General features: G+C 42.9%; 1 protein-coding gene across 7 annotated transcripts in view; it reads left to right on the top strand.

Annotated features, from left to right (window-relative positions):
- Positions 1-17,399, top strand: part of LOC308594566 (cytosolic beta-glucosidase-like) — a 120,864-nt gene that overhangs the window by 71,015 nt on the left and 32,450 nt on the right. For 5 of the 7 annotated variants that reach the window (XR_014011496.1, XR_014011497.1, XR_014011498.1 and 2 more), the window contains exons 3-5: positions 1,843-2,115; positions 9,628-10,433; positions 15,037-15,160. Coding sequence is in view for 4 of the 7 variants with exons in the window: in XM_081207791.1 (XP_081063917.1) it covers positions 1,843-2,115; positions 9,628-10,433; positions 15,037-15,160 (1,203 nt within the window). In the remaining 3 variants the exon portion in view is untranslated. The remainder of the gene's footprint in view (positions 1-1,842; positions 2,116-9,627; positions 10,434-15,036; positions 15,161-17,399) is intronic. The other 2 variants (XM_081207793.1, XM_081207794.1) reach the window with 2 other exon arrangements.

Below are 17,399 nucleotides of genomic sequence, written 5' to 3' on the forward strand. Positions count from 1 at the left end.
AGGTGTGGCCACTCCTGACTCGTGCCCTCCCCCCTGTTGCGAGCTGCCAGCGCTTGATCTCTGGCGCTCTTCCTCTTCCCTGCTCTCTGGCTGTGACGCTGGTCCCGATTTCCAACTGCTCTCCTCTGAGTCCCCTCTGGCTCTATCTTCCTGGGGTGTCCCCCTAGGCTCCCCCCTTGCCCTGGCCACTGGTGCTCCTTTCTGTGAATCTTCTGATTCACTGGAAAGACTCGGAGATCTCGGGTCGTCGTCATCACTCATCTTTTCTTCTGCCTCCTCCCCCTCGCTCTCTGTTTCCTCCCTTGCCCTTGCCTCTGCTCCTGAACCCCTGACAATCATGATTCACGATATATTGCCAGGTCAATGTAGAGATCTTTCCTATTCTGCTTAATCCAAGAGGGTTCTGGAAGCTTCTCTGCGTGAAAGAAACAAGCAGAAGGTTCTTGATGTCTGTGTTGAAATTGAGTACATCTGGTTTAAACTAGTTCTCTTATCTCTTCTGCAGAAGTCATGCTGACTATCAAAGTAGGGCCAGAAGGAGTCTGGGTTTCACTTTCTCTTTCTCTCTCTTTCCTCCTGGTGTGGTGTTCTGTACAAAGCATGCTTAGTGTTAAGGTTTAGTCCTGTTATAAGTTATTGTAAGTTTACAATAACGTGGGTGGCGCTGTGGTCTAAACCACCTTGGGCTTGCTGATCGGAAGGTCGGCGGTTCGAATCCCCGTGACGAGGTGAGCTCCCGTTGCTTGGTCCCAGCTCCAGCCAACCTAGCAGTTCGAAAGCAAGTCAAAGTGCAAGTAGATAAATAGGTACTGCCCTGGCGGGAAGGTAAACGGCATTTCCATGCGCTGCTCTGGTTTCGCCAGAAGTGGCTTAGTCATGCTGGCCACATGACCTGGAAAAACTGTCTGCGGACAAACACCAGCTCCCTCAGCCAGTAAAGCGAGATGAGCGCCACAACCCCAGAGTCGTCTACAACTGGACTTAACTGTCAGGGGTCCTTTACGTTTTTAAGTGTGCTTCAACTGGATTTCTTATGGACGGTGCCAATCCTGAATGTATTGGATTTGTGACCATTATGCTTATTTGTCTTCAGCGGCAGTAAAGCTCTGCTGGATGAAATACAATTGCCTTTGGTCTATTTTGGGGGGAATCCTGCAACGTGTTTTAGTTTTTACTCTGCTAACTATACATTGGAATTTACTCTGGGTCAATATTGAGGTGAATTCCATGACAAGGAGTGGGTTGTGGTGGCGAAGAAAGCTGGTGCAGACCCCCTTTTCAAGTCACACCTGACCTTTGTGGTTAGTGCTCAGCTTGGAAATTCTCTGCTGGGGAAGTTCACACACACCCTTTCTGAACTTTATCCCCAAGATTAGTTGAAACGTCACAAAACAATCAACCTCTTTGCTATAGAATGGCAGGTTTTACATATTTATTATACTCTGTTCGTGTTGATTAGGACCTCTAATACATAGGCGAGTTAAGGGTGGCAACTTCAGAAATGGAACAAAAGGGTTCTTGAAAGATCATGGTAACTTCACAAACATTTGGGTACAGGTAGACTTGTACGCCAGGCATGTAATCACTTTTATGTGAAAGTTTTTTTGTTTTTTTTAAAGTGAAATAGATCTCCAAGCAGCGAACAGCACTATGAATAAATACATAGCATAATACCAATAATTCTATAGTTCAAGGAGCTACAGTTAAAATTGAAGATGTGCACAGAGTATCATATGATTTGCTCACAAGGCACTTGTCCAATGTATGTGATTGCATTATTTTTACATTCAACTTGTGTCTTTTCCATGTCAAAAGTGTAACGATTGTTTTGTTTTTAATCAGGAGGCTGGGATGCAGATGGAAAAGGCCCCAGCGTTTGGGACACGTTCACCCATCAGGGAGGAGATCGGGTTTTCAAGAACCAGACTGGTGATGTAGCTTGTGGCAGCTATACTCTGTGGGAGGAAGATTTGAAATGTATCAAACAGCTTGGATTGACTCATTATCGCTTCTCTCTTTCCTGGTCACGTCTGTTACCTGATGGGAAGACAGGTTTCATCAACCAGAAAGGCAATTGTTCCTTTAAAATAGAAAGTTGTGCCGCTTTAATTCAAGGTTATTGCTGCAGTCTGGCATAATTAATCCAGTGCGCTATTCTGCAGTGCAGTTTTGAAATTGCAACTTTGTTCAGAGTAATTATGGGATGATCTTGATTTTAAAAAAAAATATATTAAAAGGTTTGAAAACCTTGTCCTAATTAATATTCTGGAATACTCCTGAAATTGCGATCTTTTGAGATAAGTATTAGGCCATGTTACTTTGTATGCGTGCTGCTATTTTTAAGATTGCATATCAATTATTCTTAATTGTTTTGAATGGGTATGGCACTTTGCAAAGGTTCTTTGCAGAAAGGGAGAGGGATGGGAAAAGAGAGGCTTCTGCCTCAAGGAGAATACAGTCGATTTGTGACAGGGCAGGGAGAAGACAAGTGTGGAAAGGGAGATTCTTGGGTTATATCCTAAGAGTCATGGGTGGAATGAGAATAGCTACAAGGCACCCTACAAACACTCCTGAAACTAGAAGTGGGAAAGTTTGCAGGTAAATCCTGTAGCAATTCCTGTATGCCTACTTAAAATGGTTGATGTTTTATTGATACTATTATTATTATTATTATTACGCAAGAGGAAGAACTTCGTGGTCTTTAGCTCTCATACCAGTGAAAAGCAGCCCTTCTCACTATGTAGAAGGGCACATTTGGATCCAACCCATTGAGGGGTGTGGTGATCACACAGGGTCCCCGGACGTTTGACGGTCTATTGACCCTGTGCCACCACTGTGATTGCTTTCTTCGCTGCCACCAACCCGTTTCTCATGGGTACACATGGAGTCCAGTCAGTTGTTAGCATTAACAAATAATCAAGTTTATTTTATAGGCATGAACAAGCTTATGGTTTCAGGTAATTTTTCTTGGCAGCTTCTTAATCTTAGTTCCTTAACTGTCCTATTCATTCCTAACAACTTCAAACTGATTATTCCAACTAACTATCTATCTGACTCCACCTAACAATTCTTCTCACTCTCTTACCACACAACTCGACCAACCCACAGACCTATCCTCCCTCTTCCTTCTCCATCTCCCAACTCTCAACTAACTTTCAGACACCACCCACTCTCATTCTAACTCCTCCTATCAGTTTCCACTGGCCAATCACATCACACTCATTTTAACCCTTTCCTTATGACCCACCTAGGAGGCAAACGCAACAAGGGGACAAATAGGTACAGAAAGGGGAGCAAAAGTAGAAGTGAGTTTTGAGAAGGGCTTTTAAGGGAAAGAAAGGTTGACTTACCTGTATGTGAGGTAGTTGAAGGCATAGGAAGCAGCAACAGAGAATGGATGGAACTACGTATTAAGAATAGGGTCTTAGGGCAATAAAAGTTACTAGGGTTGAAAGAATGAACAAACACTGGCTATGTTCAGATGGTGGTAGCTTGGCTTCATAAGTTGTTATATATACAAGTACAGGTCTTTGCTTCTTTCATTTTGTGAGCTGGTAGACAAAGCACGAAGTCTTCCATTAGCTATAGTTTCCTGTTTCATCCAAACCATGAAACTATGGTTTAGGAACAAGCCATGGCTTGATATCCTGCCTCGTTCTACAGCCATGCACTGTAGTTACCCCATTCAAACAAAATGGAAAATAATAGCTAATGGAAGACCATCCTAGCTGGTTTGCTCTGTTGAGCGAAGTGGCATTATGGGCAGCCCAAAGGCTCATTTACATGGCTACCAAAGCTCATTCTGAATTAGTTTGCTTCCAGGAATTGCTGTGGTTTTAGTGTCTGCCACATAGAAGCCAGGTAGAAAGCAACCCTTGTGCATCTCAGTTACACATCAGTTACATGACGGCAAGGTCAACCTGGGCACCAAGTGGCGCCATCTTGCTTCCATGCCATGTGTCAATTGTGCCCGCTTTGCTTGACATCTCAATAAAAGCTTGGGCCAAAGCCAAGTTGGAAGCTGCCCATTGCCCTTTGCATATTGGGAAGTGTGAACATCCCTTCTCTGCTTCTGCTGGGCAATGCTTGAGAGATCCAGCAGTGCCATTGAAGCAGGAGCTCTTGAGACAGAGACCATTCCCTCAGCCCCTCCTCTCTAGCCTGACCTCGCTTTCCTCTGCAGGACTCCGCAGGACCAACTGTTCTGTATTTTGCTGCCGCTGGAAGTATTTTGCCAACTGTTGAGAGTGGAATCCCTTTTATCCGAGTGTGTCTTTTACCCTGAGAATCTGAAAATGGAAAGCATTTGCCCTCTGGGAAGAGCACTTTACAGATTGCGAAGTTTCCCATTCCCCCCCCCCCTGTATATTTCTCCCTGCCCCCACCCCTCATTAAATGACAGCTGTTTTCGAATAGGAAGCCTTTGCTGGTTAACAGCTCTGAGGTCCAGAATAGGTTATGTAATTTGGATGTTGGAGCGGAAGGGTAAGTTTTACAGACACTTGAGAGACGGCTGTTAAGCGGAATCCTCACGCTTACAAATTCAGCTGTAATTTTAAAGAAAAATTCCTCCCTACTTGGTTCTTATTATAAACGCTTTTCTGATTAATATTATGAACTTTAAATTTAGCAAAAGGGCACTAGTCGGTTGGTTTTCATTAGGCAGGATCTCGCTTCTCCTGAGCAGTGATCTGTTGAAGCAATTGTAACTGCAGAGCATGGAAAAGGCCATCATCCTCTGTATAAACATTTTTTCCCAAAGAGCATGGAGAGAATTAGAAACCTCAGAGCAGTGTCCTTTAAAAAAATAAAATAAAAAAATTCGCATGAACTGATTCACTGCCAATTTCACACCTAAAACATGGCACATCTGGGAAAGCCTTAAAAAAACCACCCCATTTGTTTTCCAGCTTTGGGAGATTTTAAAAATACGTTATTTTATTTAAAAGTAAAAATAGGATAGGCAAAGCTGTCAAATCATTTGGACAGGATGAAGGTGTCTGCCTCACAGAGAAAATTTTAAGATACCTTTAAATGGTGACAATTGTTCATCGTCAACAACCTACTAGCACTTCTACCCCCACAGGGGGGTTTGTTTTGTTTATTCTGCTTCAGATATGCAATAAAATGTGTACATACCTTATTAATACAGTAAAAGGTAAAGGTAAAGGACCCCTGACAGTTAAGTCCAGTTGCAAATGACTCTGCGATTGCGGTGCTCATCTCGCTTTACTAGCCGAGGGAGCCGGCATTTGTCCACAGACAGTTTTTCCGGTTCATGTGGCCAGCATGACTAAGTTACTTCTGGCGAATCAGAGCAGCGCACGGAAACGGCGTTTACTTTCCTGCCAGAGCGGTACCTATTTATCTGTTTGCACTTTGATGTGCTTTTGAACTGCTAGGCGGGCAGGAGCTGGGACACAGTGACGGGAGCTCACCCTGTCGCTGGGATTCGAACTGCTGACCTTTCGATTGGCAAGCCCAAGGCTCTGTGGTTTAGACCACAGCGCCACCCATGTCCCCCATTAATATGTTAGGGTACAATAATGCAATACTAATAGTGTATGGTATTATTAAAGTAAGATACATAATATTGATGCCACGATACCTTGGCTCCATACCTGTTGAAAGGCGCTTCCCGGGACTTCCGGGTTGGCGCCATCGCCGAATGGCGGACTCCCTCCGAGCTCCGGAGGGAGTCTGCTCGGCAGGGGCTGGGTCCTACCGCACCGGCGACGCGGGGACCCTTAAAAACCACGGACACGGAGTCCGTGGACATGGGTGACTCGGCTGGCACCGTTAGCGCCCTCCCGACTCGTGAAGTAGCCTTTTTAAAGGCTACGGATCGGGTGCCGGGGAGCGGCGTGGTGCTGTGAGTCCTCTGCTTTCCCTGCCGAGCGAAGCCGGATGCCATTTGACGGAGAGCGCTGACTTCTTCCATTGAAAATTCGGACTATCAACAACAACCCGTGAGTAATTTGGAAACCGGGTTTAAAAGGAGAAAAAAAGAAATTTTTTCGGATTCGGTACGAGCGGGGGTGATCCAAAAAGGAAGTCAGTCCCCCCCCTATTGTATACATTCTAAAACAAGGACTGGGCAACCAAGGTCGAGAGAGAATCGTATTTTGGATAAAAATTACAAATTCCACGATGGGAAACTACAAGAACTGTGCTGGAGGAGAAGAGTGGAGGGTGAGAAGGAAAATGTAACCCCCCCTGGGAACCGGGGCGATACGGGAAGAGCCTGGTGGAGAGAGAGACGGAGACTTTGACAGCTGTCAAAGTAGCTGTCAAAGTTGGAGAATATAAAGAGGACTTTGTCATGAGGACTTTGCTGGTTAATTTTGTTATAATTTGTTACAATTTGGATATAAACTGTTGAAAATAAGGAACAACAATTTGACCTTGGATCAGAGGAAACAAAGTTACTACAATCCCCCTAGAGGGGTTTCGGGATATTACAAGAATGGTCGTGAGTGGAAAAATACTCCTGGAATTGCACAGGACTTGTTATCTCCTGGGAAGGCTGCAAAACTGAAACAGTATTTCGTCTACAGAGGTCTTTATATTAAAGGAGACAATAGAATTCTCTATTGAAGAAAGGAAGGGACTGGACGTAAGTTTTTGTTCCTGAACAACAATAACCTCTGTAGAGGCACCAAATTTCTGAATTAGAACGTTTTGACAGCGGAACAGGACAAGAAAGTGAGAGAAAAGAACAAAGAACTGATCACGACATGGAAAGAACAATGGGGGGAGCGTCAAAGACCAAGGAAACTAAAAGCCGTTTGGGGCCTCTTTTAGACTGGATGTTTGAAGTTAAATATCTAAAATAAATAATTTTTTTAAAAAAACCGGCAAGGTGGAACTGGGGAAAAATCTGGCTATGGACTTGAGATTTCCAGGCTGACAATAGATAGACTGAGGGATATGGGGAATTCAAACTGGGGAAAGGGGGGGGGGAGATCTGGAATCCAAAGGCTGTGTAACTATCTTTTGATTTTTTTTATATATATATATCTTATATCTTTTATATCTTTATATAACTTTTTGTATATCATTTTATTTCGATTGGACGTGTTTATTAAAAAAGGGAATTCGTGGAAGGAAACTGGGGCGGACCTTGGGGAAAAATCTTTTTTTTCTTTTTTTCTTATTGTTAATAATGAGGGATTGTTTAAATTAAAATTGAATATTGGGTTAAACAAGTTAAGTTTTTAAATTGGGAGTGAGAGCTTGTAGAACCAAATTAATGAAAGGGGAATACAGCTGGGAGGGGGATGGGGGAGTCCCAGAAGGTTGACAATGAAAGTAAGGTCTTGAAAGTAAGGACAATGAAAGTAAGTGTATTGTATTTTCTTTCTTTTCTTTTCTCTTTCTGTATTTTTTGGAAACTCTAATAAATATGATTTTTTTAAAAAAAAGAAAGGCGCTTCCCTCCTTTTATAATCTTCTGAGTGTAATGTACCTTTGACTTCAAGCTGATTTTGTTATTTAAAATAATAAGTAATTTATTGTGCTTGTTTGATGTATTCCACATAGGTTATTTAGAGCAATCAGTACAGCAACCCTTAAAATATGCCAGAATTACTGGCTGGAATTCAATATAGCATTTCACGGAATCTCTTCTCTTTGGCGATCACTTGTAGCCGAGTAAGATTGTCTTCCATGAACACGGTCTTAACAGTGAGTCTGTAAGTGATTGTGGAGGCCAGTTCTGGATCCACACATCCTTCCACAGTGGGGACATTGGTTTCCAAGTGGGAGTTGATCACAGTGTGAATTTGCCAAGCATGCCTTCCTCTTAGCACGTTTCTAACTTGTCTCCTGAGTTCAAGTGTCTTCAAAGCCTTTGGTAAAGGCTGTTCTCCAATTGGAGCACTCGCAGGCCAGCGTTTCCCAATTGTTGATGTTTATACTACATTTTTTAAAATTTGCCTTGAGACAGTCTATAAAACTCTTTTGTTGACCACCAGCATTACGCTTTCCATTTTTAAGTTTGGAATAGAGTAGTTGCTTTGGAAGACGATCATCAGGCATCCGCACAACATGACCAGTCCAACAGAGTTGATATTGAAGAATCATCATCATGCACATAGTTTCTTTAAAGCCATAAAGACCATCTATGGGCCAATAAATCATGGCATATGCCCCCTACGCTCAGCAGACGGTACAATACTTCTAAAAGATAAAGAAACTATTGCAGTGTGCTGGAAAGAACATTACCAACATCTTCATAACCGCAACTCCCCCATAGCTGCTGAGGTCCTCTCACAAATTCCGCAAAACCAAGATAGAGATTTCGTGGGATATGCACAGGTGGAACCAAGTCTTCTTGTGCAACAGGACTTCCTCCCCCTCTGCTCCTGTTCTGGAAGTTTCCCCAACTTTCCACAGCAGATTTAGTGGGTGCAGGCACATGCAGCAGGAGGAAAGACAGTCAAAGTTATCTGGAATTTTTGTCAGGAGTAAATCTCTAATGAAGAAAGGTTACAAATTTTGGGAATTTTAATTTAGAAAAAAGAAGGGTGGGACACATGCTTAGATCTGCGTAAAATGGAGCATGATGTGGAGAAGTGGATAGGGAGTTTGCCTTCCAGTCTCATAATACTAGGACCAGCAGACATTCAGTGAAGCTAAATGATGGGATATTCTGAACAGACAAATGGAAGTAGATCTTGCCTTTGCACAAAGTTAGACTTTGATACCGCAAGATGTATTGATGACCACCAATGTAGATGGCTTTAAAAGGGATTAGATAAACTCACAGAGGATAAAGCTAGTCATGATGGCTATATGCTACCTCTGAACACCAGTTCCTGTGGAACAACAGCAGGGGAGGGCTATTGCTCATGTCTTGCTTACTGGTTTTCCATAGGCTGGTTGGCCATTGTGGGAAACAGGATAGCTTGTTCCACCAGGTCTCTACTTAGGTTGTTTTCTTCCCTCAACCATGAGCTCATTGGGACCATTAGGCAAGTTGTTGCCTCTCAATTTCAGCCTGCCCCACTATAATATGAAGATAATAATGTTGGCCTACCCTGCAAGTGGGACGCGGGTGGCGCTGTGGGTTAAACCACAGAGCCTAGGACTTGCTGATCAGAAGATCGGCGGTTCGAATCCCTGTGACGGGGTGAGCTCCTGTTGCTCGGTCCCTGCTCCTGCCAACCTAGCAGTTTGAAAGCACGTCAAAGTGCAAGTAGATAAATGGGTAAATACCTTCCAGCGGGAAGGTAAATGGCATTTCCGTGCACTGCTCTGGTTCGCCAGAAGCGGCTTAGTCATGCTGGCCACATGACCCGGAAGCTGTACGCCGGCTCCCTCGGCCAATAAAGCAAGATGAGCGCCGCAACCCCAGAGTCGGCCACAACTGGAGCTAATGGTCAGGGGTCCCTTTACCTTTACCTTTACCTTTACCCTGCAAGTTCATTGTGTTTACTGAATTGTTGTTGTTTAGTCGTTTAGTCGTGTCCGACTCTTCGTGACCTGATGGACCAGAGCACACCAGGCACTCCTGTCTTCCACTATGTCTCTACCTCTCTTATCTCTCTGTTTACATAAGCTAAATCAAAATGAACTTTGTAAGTACAAATGCAAACCTTGTTGCCTTGCTTCCATTTTCTATAGGAGTTGAATATTATGACAAAATGATCAATAGTCTGCTAGCAAATGACGTGACTCCTGTGGTCACCCTGTATCATTTCGACCTACCGCAGCGTTTAGAAGATCAAGGAGGCTGGAGATCAGGGGCCACGGTGGAAGCCTTTGATAGTTATGCCCAGTTTTGCTTCAGAACCTTTGGGGACAGAGTGAAGCTGTGGATCACCATTAATGAGCCGTATGTTATGGCTGAGCTCGGCTACGAAGAAGGTACGATGGCCCCAGGTATTAAGGAGCTTGGCACCGGTGCATACCTGGCCGCTCACAACATGATCAAAGCTCACGCTGCAGCCTGGCACACTTATGATAGGCTATTTCGGAAAACACAGGGCGGACTTGTGTCTATAGCGCTCAACTCAGATTGGGCAGAACCCTTTGATCCGAATTCCTTTGCTGACCAGGAAGCTGCTAAGAGGCACGTGGCTTTTTGCCTGGATTGGTTCGCTACCCCGATCTTCCTCAATGGCAACTATCCAGCCATCATGAAATCCCAGATTTCTGCTGTATGTAAAAGGCACGGTTCTCCATCGTCGAGGCTTCCGGAATTTACTGAGGAAGAAAAGATGATGATCAAGGGCACCGCCGACTTTTTCTCTCTAAATTATTACACTTCCCGCAAAATTAAGCACCGAGATAATACGCATAGCCCACCGAGTATGTCTGCGGACAAGGAAGCGGAACAAGTAACAGAGCCATCCTGGCCTGTAGCAACCGGCAGTTCTTGGCTGGCTGTTGTTCCATGGGGTTTACGCCGCCTGTTGAAATACATTAAGGTATGGTATTCCCCCTGCCTCCACCCTTATCTGTTTATCCATTTCCTTGATGAACCAACTGTGGCGGATGTCTCATGCTCAAAGGGGTTTTAGTGTAGAGGTTGAAACAAAAGCACACTTTTTGTTTCACTGCAAATCCAGGTAACAACCCTGTGTCACTGTCAGTGCATTGTGTAGCAGACCCCCATTATGAGGACTGCTTTCCATCTGGCATCAGGGAAGAGCTAGCATTGCATCTGTCAGGGTACAGGGTCATATCCAACATTAGTCCTCTTTGGAGCTGATCCATTGAAATTGATGGGTATAACTATGGTCCATTAATTCAATAGACCTACTCCAAGTATAACTTAGTTGGATACAACTCACTCTGTGACAAAGATACCTCCCACGAAGTAACCGAGTCAGGGCAAGTTTCCCCATAATGATTCAGACTACAACTCCCATCATTCCCAGCTAGCATGTCCAATGGCCAGGCATGATGTAGGTTTTACTTCACAACATCTGAAGAACATTACATTGGCTATCACTGATCTTGCATTTATAGGCATATGATATGATATGATGATACTTGAAAACACAACTCTATATGAATGTGGGCAGACTTCAGAGTTTAAGCAGTCATAAGTTCTGAGGTCCACCAACCAGAGTTAGATGCAACAGAGACTCAACGTGGTTGAATAGGGTGCTTCTGAGCACATACTTTCCCCTAGAATTTGTGGTCCATACCAGAACCAAACTCACAAGCCCTTTTCCATGCAAAAGCCCTCTCTTCCTTGTCCTCCAAGCTGTTAGGATCGTCCTACTCTCGTGTAGGGCCCTGGTAGAGACACATGCCCGACTGGCATGTTCTCTCCCTCCTGGTCGGTCGGGAGCTTCAAAAGCTTTCTGCAACCTGAACATCACAGCGACTGGTACCAAGAAGCATCAGCACACTTAGGACCCTGCAGAGTATTCGCAGTTTGCGTAACAGAACTCAGTAGCACAGCATTTTGGCTAATCTATTCTATTTACATATAATACCCTCAGAGCATTCTGACTTAGCTCTGTCCTCTTTCTCACCAGACAAGCAAAGAGAAAGAAACAAAGGACTATAGTCCTACATTCTGGAACACAGTAGTAGAAAACATCCTGTCTCTGTCACTTCCCACACTGTGGAATGAAAACATACACTGTCTTGTGATAGTCAACAATCTCATGACTGCAAACACGGAGGAGGAATCTCAACACAAGCAACCTACCGTATTTTTTGCTCTATAAGACTCACTTTTTCCCTCCTAAAAAGTAAGGGGAAATGTGTGTGCGTCTTATGGAGCGAATGCAGGCTGTACAGCTATCACAGAAGCCAGAACAGCAAGAGGGATTGCTGCTTTCACTGCGCAGCGATCCCTCTTGTTCTGGCTTCTGAGATTCAGAATATTTTTTTTCTTGTTTTCCTCCTCCAAAAACTAAGTGCGTCTTGTGGTCTGGTGCGTCTTATAGAGCGAAAAATACGGTAATTTAGGACAAAGAAAGAGAACTGGCAGTCAGAAACACCTGGCAACCTGGCTCAAATTGCCAAACCCCAGCTTTCAAAGATCAACCATTAAGGACCATGTGGACATTATCTGCAAAAGTTAATACGGTCCCCAAACCAACCTTTTAATCACGCATCACAGATATTAATCTTGACAATATTCAAGTTCCGTCTGGCTGTTGCCTGCCTCCCGCTTTAAGTTTTAATGGTGTGCAAAGCAGTTCATAATAAACATTAAGATGATCAAAATAACATTTGGAAACAATTCATTACATAGCACATCAATAAATTCAATTAAGATGAAATCCGCAAGTCAATAGGATAAGTTCTATATCATAATAAAATAATTGGGACTTAATACAAAACAAGTGCAGAGCTAAATCAAAACCAGGAGGCTGAAACAGGAATGCATAATAAAGGCAACCCCACTAAAAACTAGTTGCAGCAGCCTGCCTTAAATACAGTTCAAAGAAGATGGGATCAGACTTGCCCCCCCCCTCTAAACTGACTTCATATTCTGGAACCCTTTCTGTGTGCAGAATTTCATTTTGTCATCAGAAGGCAATATAGGACAGCATTCTAGGACACCTCTTTCGATGACTATTTCCACAAGACAGTGTTCATCTCCTAAGACAGTGGAAGCAAAGTCACTTTATTCGAAATCCCTTATTCCCACACAGAGGCATATAAATCTTTGAGGTAGTTCTTCTGTTTGCTTTCCACTTAGAGATAGCAGAAATCTATACCTTGACATTCTATTAGTTCCTTGGGTTGCATACAGACAAACATTAAAAACTGCCTTTGGCGTGCCATTTCTGCCGCCTCCCCGTCCCCAAGAGATGAGCATATTTACCCCTGCTTTTGCAATGCATTTGACAACACACTCACCAGAACTTGCAACACTGATTCACTTCCTTTGCCTTGCACTCATTCTTTAGGAATTCTGAGCTGATGCAGCAAAGGGGTTAAGAGACTGAGTTACAAATCTGGACAAGTCTTCAGCTCAGCGCTCATCTCTGGCATGCACTCACAGCACTTTCTCTCAGCCTGAAAAAAATGATACCTTGTTGTTGTTGTTGTTGTTTAGTCATTTAGTTGTGTCCGACTCTTCATGACCCCATGGACCAGAGCACGCCAGACACTCCTGTCTTCCACTGCCTCCCGCAGTTTGGTCAAACTCATGTTAGTAGCTTCGAGAACACTGTCCAATCAGCTCGTCCTCTGTCGTCCCCTTCTCCTTGTGCCCTCCATCTTTCCCAACATCAGGGTCTTTTCCAGGGAGTCTTCTCTTGTCATGAGGTGACCAAAGTATTGGAGCCTCAGCTTCAGGATCTGTTCTTCCAGTGAGCACTCAGGGCTGATTTCCTTCAAAATGGAGAGGTTTGATCTTCTTGCAGTCCATGGGACTCTCAAGAGTCTCCTCCAGCACCATGATTCAAAAACAATTCTTTGGCAATCAGCCTTCTTTATGGTCCAGCTCTCACTTCCATACATCACTACTGGGAAAACCATAGCTTTAACTATACAGACCTTTGTTGGCAAGGTGGTGTCTCTGCTTTTTAAGATGCTGTCTAGGTTTGTCATTGCTTTTCTCCCAAGAAGCAGGCGTCTTTTAATTTCGTGACTGCTGTCACTGCTGTTACTGCTTTGTTGTAAGGATTCAAGCCAGAGAATGAGCACACTGTGAACACTTGAAAGCACTATACAAATTATAAATGTATTTATTTATTATTAAGCACTATTTTTTAAAACTTTTTTCATTTAAATGTATATTTGCCATAAAACAACAACAACAACCCATGATCAAGTTAAAAAATAATGGAAAAACTGCTGTAGCAGCTGGGCTTGTGATGCAGAGGGTTCCAGTTATGGTAGTTAGTGTTATAACACAGCTAGCTTCTGCTGTGAAATAATACAAACGTCTTTTTAAGCTCGGTTTTCAATCAGAGATTGTACACCTGGGCAAACCACAATGAACATTTCTACAGCACCCACACTTCTGCTGCTGCACCCTCTCAAAAAGCATTCGATACTGTCGAGGTGCTCAGAATGCTTCTGGACCAGAGATAGGCAATGCAAAGTGGACAACAAAAACTTTCAATATCTCATTCCTTAGAACTGGTCCATGTATTAGCCATATTTTGGTATTCACCTGGGCTTGCCCAGATTGAAATATGTTCTGTTATTCCTGGTAAAGACCCCTTTGATTCCTCCTAAAAGAATAAAGACACAACAGTCTTATTCATAAGTAACAAAAGGTAGTTTTACTCACAATCAGACAGAACAAAGTGTGATCCCTGAAGGCAGGCTTTAGGCTTAAAGTTGCAAACATATACAAACAGGCTTACCCGATATGGAAGATAACCTGGGGTTCCAGGTGAATCAGGAAGTTAACAGGATGAAAAAGAAGATTGAAGAGAGAGGGAGGTGGCTGTGTGACTAGGCCTTTTACCCGGTCTGGAAAGGTCACGCCCACCTACTAGTCACATGCAAAAAGGAAGGTTGCTCCAGCCAGGTGTAACAGGAAGTTCGACTGGCTGGACCAACACCCCCTGCATGACCACTCTAGCAAAACAAGGAATGTTGTATTTGACTGCTCCCAGTGGATTACATCCCACATACAATTTATTCAAGTTCTGTTTATGTGCTCCTGTACAATGCAATATGCAAGGATGTGGACTGTTCTCGCTTTGAATTGCTGCATCACAGGAACAGCCTTTTCGATTCAGTAGGTGGATGGGGTGTGCGGCGCCTTCCGATCATTTCTGCCAGTGGGATTTGCTATCGCTTGCCAGGACTGAGGGGTTAAAAAGCAGTGACAATATAGCAGATGCTAATGCGGAAAAAGATATTTTAGTATTCTCATTAAAATAAGTAATTTCTCTGTCTTCATGGGTATTTGCACAGTTTTGCTTTTCCATTGTTAGTCATAAAAGGTCAGCTTGTGGAAAATTAAGTTAATAGGGTCAGTGCAATTTGATGAAAACTAGTTTTGGGTTGTAGCTTAAAGTAGATAGAGGGTAATGCACCTGATTTTATGGGCTTTTCTTAACATCTGTTCTGAATAAAACTTCTGCTCCCTTGTTCTAGGATACATATAATCACCCTATAATTTACATCACCGAGAATGGGTTTTCCCAAAGTGACCCTGCGGCACTCGATGACACTCAGCGCTGGGAGTATTTCAGGCTGACTTTACTGGAGATTTTAAAAGGTACAATTTAAGGATGATGAAAGATCAATTGTGCAAACTTAATATAATTTTCCTGTGTGCCTATTTGCATTTAGCAATGACTAGTGATTCTAGAGGCTAATGTACGTCAGACAAAAGCATTGTGATTAGAGGAGAAAATGTTTAGCAGATAGGAAAGAAAGTAGCTTTAGTCCTTCTGTGCCATCTTAGAGTGGAATGAAATGAGAAAATTTAACGGAAATTGCTTCCCCCCCCCCCCCAATCTGGTGTTCATAATGCTAAAATTGTAGGCTATGCTAATTGATATATGACCTGACAGAGGAAAATAGAGCTGAGAACGATTAATTTCAGAAATATTGTCATCTTAGGAAGATTGAGGAGTGAAAGCCAGGACAGGAAAAGCCCTATTGGGTTGGGGCAGAATCTGAAAGAATTTGGAAGTTCGGGAGTAAAGCCAGGGCAAAATTTGGAGTCCATTGGCTCTTAGATCCCAGAAATGCTTACCTAACACAATATAGTTTTACTAGTTAGACAAGTAAAATACAGGTTGGTTGACAATTCTGTTACAAAATAATTGTGCTGCTTTTTTTCAAAAAGTCTGCACAGTGCTTGGGTTTGTCTATTTTGTTTTGTTCATCTGAAAATAGCTAGTTCTTTAAATATAAAAAATGATAGTTTGGGATGCACGTGTGCAAAAATATACAATACGATACGATAATCTTTATTGTCATTGTCCCATACAGAACAACAAAATTGAAAAATCTACATAAGACATTCAAAAACCAACAAGCCTGCTATCCCAACCTGGTTAGCCCCCTAAAAACTGCGATACCCCATTTTTAAATACAATATACTCCCATACAAACTCCTTACAATGCGTTTAAAACCAAAATCACATTTGTGTAGAAACTGTTTCTCAGGCGGCTAGTCCTAGTCTTTATAACCCTGTACCTTCTTCCAGAAGTCAGAAGCTGAAAGAGATCATTTCCGGGGTGCGCACTATCCTGCGCTATCTCTGCAGCTTTCTTATGGCACCTGGAAGCATAGATTTGATCCAAGGTGGGAAGAGTGCAGCCAATTATTCTCTCTGCAGTCTTTACAACCCTGGACAGCATTGTTTTTTCCCTGACCGTGCAGCTCCCAAACCACACACACAGACCATACGTTAATACACTCTCCACATATACCCCGTTGATTGTATAGTCACACCATGTCAAATCTACCCACTTTGAAAAAAACGCTATGGTTGATTTCATTTCAACTCCAGTTCTTGCAACAAGATTTTATAAAGTGATCTGTGCTGGCCTGTCATGGATGAGCAGGGAAACGCGCCCAATGTCTGTCATTCAAAAAAATGAAGTTTCTGCTGATTCTGCCCCACCTGAGAGCTGTGTCTGTTCCATTCACAAAGAGGTCCAAAGAAGAAACACAAGAATTGATGTGACATGGTGTTTAAACAAGGACTGGGGAATCCCCACTTCAAACATGAAGTTAACTGGGTGGCCTTGGGCTAGTTACTATCTCTCTTTTCTTTTTTTTAAAAAAACTTTATTCCAAAACCGAAAAAGAATTACAAACATCAAATTCAAAATCCATATTCGTTTTGTAACATAAGCCTATTACATAGCTGACTAGATTAAAATATACCTAATTGCTAGAGACTTCCCTTTGCTATATATGAATGCAACACAATGAGAAATATTAGACATTTTTATAAATTCCCCTATACCCCCCACTCCCCTTCACCCATGTGTGATCGCCATTTTTTTAAACTTCTTCCATCTTGTGTTGTAGTTTAATAATTATTCAATTGATTCTTTTATTATTTCCTTGCTTACCCCTGCACGTTTTACACATTATCTATTAATATTCCAGTTCCGGAACCATATTTTCTGGTTCCGGAAAAAATATGGGCTAGTTACTATCTCTTCACCCTAACTTACCTCAAAGGCTTGCTGTGAGGATAAAATGGGGTACCATGTACCTGAGCTGGATAAAAAGGTGATTAATTAGTATGTCACCATGCATGGGTCGGAACCATATGCTGGTCTTGAGCTTATCAAAGAAACAAATAATACTTGGTCATAGAATCATTGAATTGTAGAGTTAGAAGGGACCCCAAGGGTCATCCAGTCTAACCCCCTTCAACTCAATCCTGAATCTCAACTCAAGCATCCATGAGAAATGGCCATCCAACCTCTGCTTAAAAACCTCCAAGGAAGTAGAGTCCGCAACCTTCCGAGGGAGACTCTTCCACTGC

The sequence above is a fragment of the Podarcis bocagei genome (genome assembly GCF_964188305.1).
Source record: "Podarcis bocagei genome assembly, chromosome: 9".
Classification (NCBI taxonomy): domain Eukaryota; kingdom Metazoa; phylum Chordata; class Lepidosauria; order Squamata; family Lacertidae; genus Podarcis; species Podarcis bocagei.